This window comes from Trichinella spiralis (assembly GCF_000181795.1).
Source record: "Trichinella spiralis strain ISS 195 chromosome Unknown Scfld2623, whole genome shotgun sequence".
Lineage (NCBI taxonomy): Eukaryota > Metazoa > Nematoda > Enoplea > Trichinellida > Trichinellidae > Trichinella > Trichinella spiralis.
Genome location: NW_003529562.1, coordinates 1 through 891, shown reverse-complemented (window position 1 = coordinate 891; position 891 = coordinate 1). Strand labels below are relative to the sequence as shown.

The following is an 891-nucleotide window of genomic DNA, read 5'->3' as shown; positions in this document are numbered from 1 at the left end:
CTGTGGTGGATTCAGTTCCGCTTCTCGGAGGTTCTCACGCAGTAATGAGAAAGGAGTCTGGGGCTTACCCAGCCCAGCGGCTACTCCAAGATAGCGAAAAGTGTCCCCGTGTACGAGAGCAGGTATTTCCTCCCCGCTTATCGTGAATGTTGCGGCATTCACTACTGCACGATTCAAGTACAGGGACGCGCACTTCTTCGGGTTGAACCGAAAGCCCATGGCGCTGGCCATGCCCTGGATTTTGCACAGCTGTTGTTGCATAACCCCGATGGATGGGGCGAACAGCGCGATGTCATCAGCGTAAGCCAGCGCTGTGACCGGCTGTCCTAACACGTTAACCGCAGTCGTTTCCGCCTCACACGGTAAAGATGGTAAGACTGACCGCAAGAGTGGCTCAACAAACAAACAAAACAAGATACCACTGCAAGGGTCACCTTGGCGTACTCCGACTGACCAGCGCGCGGTAACGTGGGTTCCATTGGCGCCTTTGACTACAATGGTCGCGTCTTTATACAAATTCTGGATAAAACTGGTAAAAGTCGGGTCCAGCCCATAGCGCTCCAACAACGAAAACAACAATTGGTGCGACACTGTGCCAAAGGCGTTGGAGATGTCTAACCAGCTGATGGCAAGCTGTGCATTAGTGCGTCTTGCCTCTTGAATTGCAACCTCCATGACGAAATTGTGCTCGGAGGTACCATCAGCTGGCTGGAAGCCTTTCTGGGCTTCCAAGGAAATCAACCCGTTTGCCCTCGCCCAGTTCGTCACTCTGCTGGCGACTACCGCACTGAGCACCCGCTGTAACACGGGCTCCAGGGCGATAGGCCGCCCAGTTGGCGAGGCGCTCCCTTATCCCCCGTCCCTTATAAAAGGGAGCCTTGCCACCACCGG

The 891-nt window shown here is 54.9% G+C and overlaps 1 protein-coding gene across 1 annotated transcript; it reads right to left on the bottom strand.

The window, feature by feature from the left end:
- Nucleotides 1-68: 68 nt before the first annotated feature.
- On the bottom strand, nucleotides 69-862 carry Tsp_15228 (retrovirus-related protein; the record flags this gene model as incomplete). The annotated part of the gene is made up of 2 exons (XM_003368351.1): nucleotides 69-720; nucleotides 743-862. Coding segments are annotated over 2 exons (772 nt in total), but the record flags the coding sequence as incomplete, so codon positions are not given.
- Between the last annotated feature and the right edge of the window lie 29 nt (nucleotides 863-891).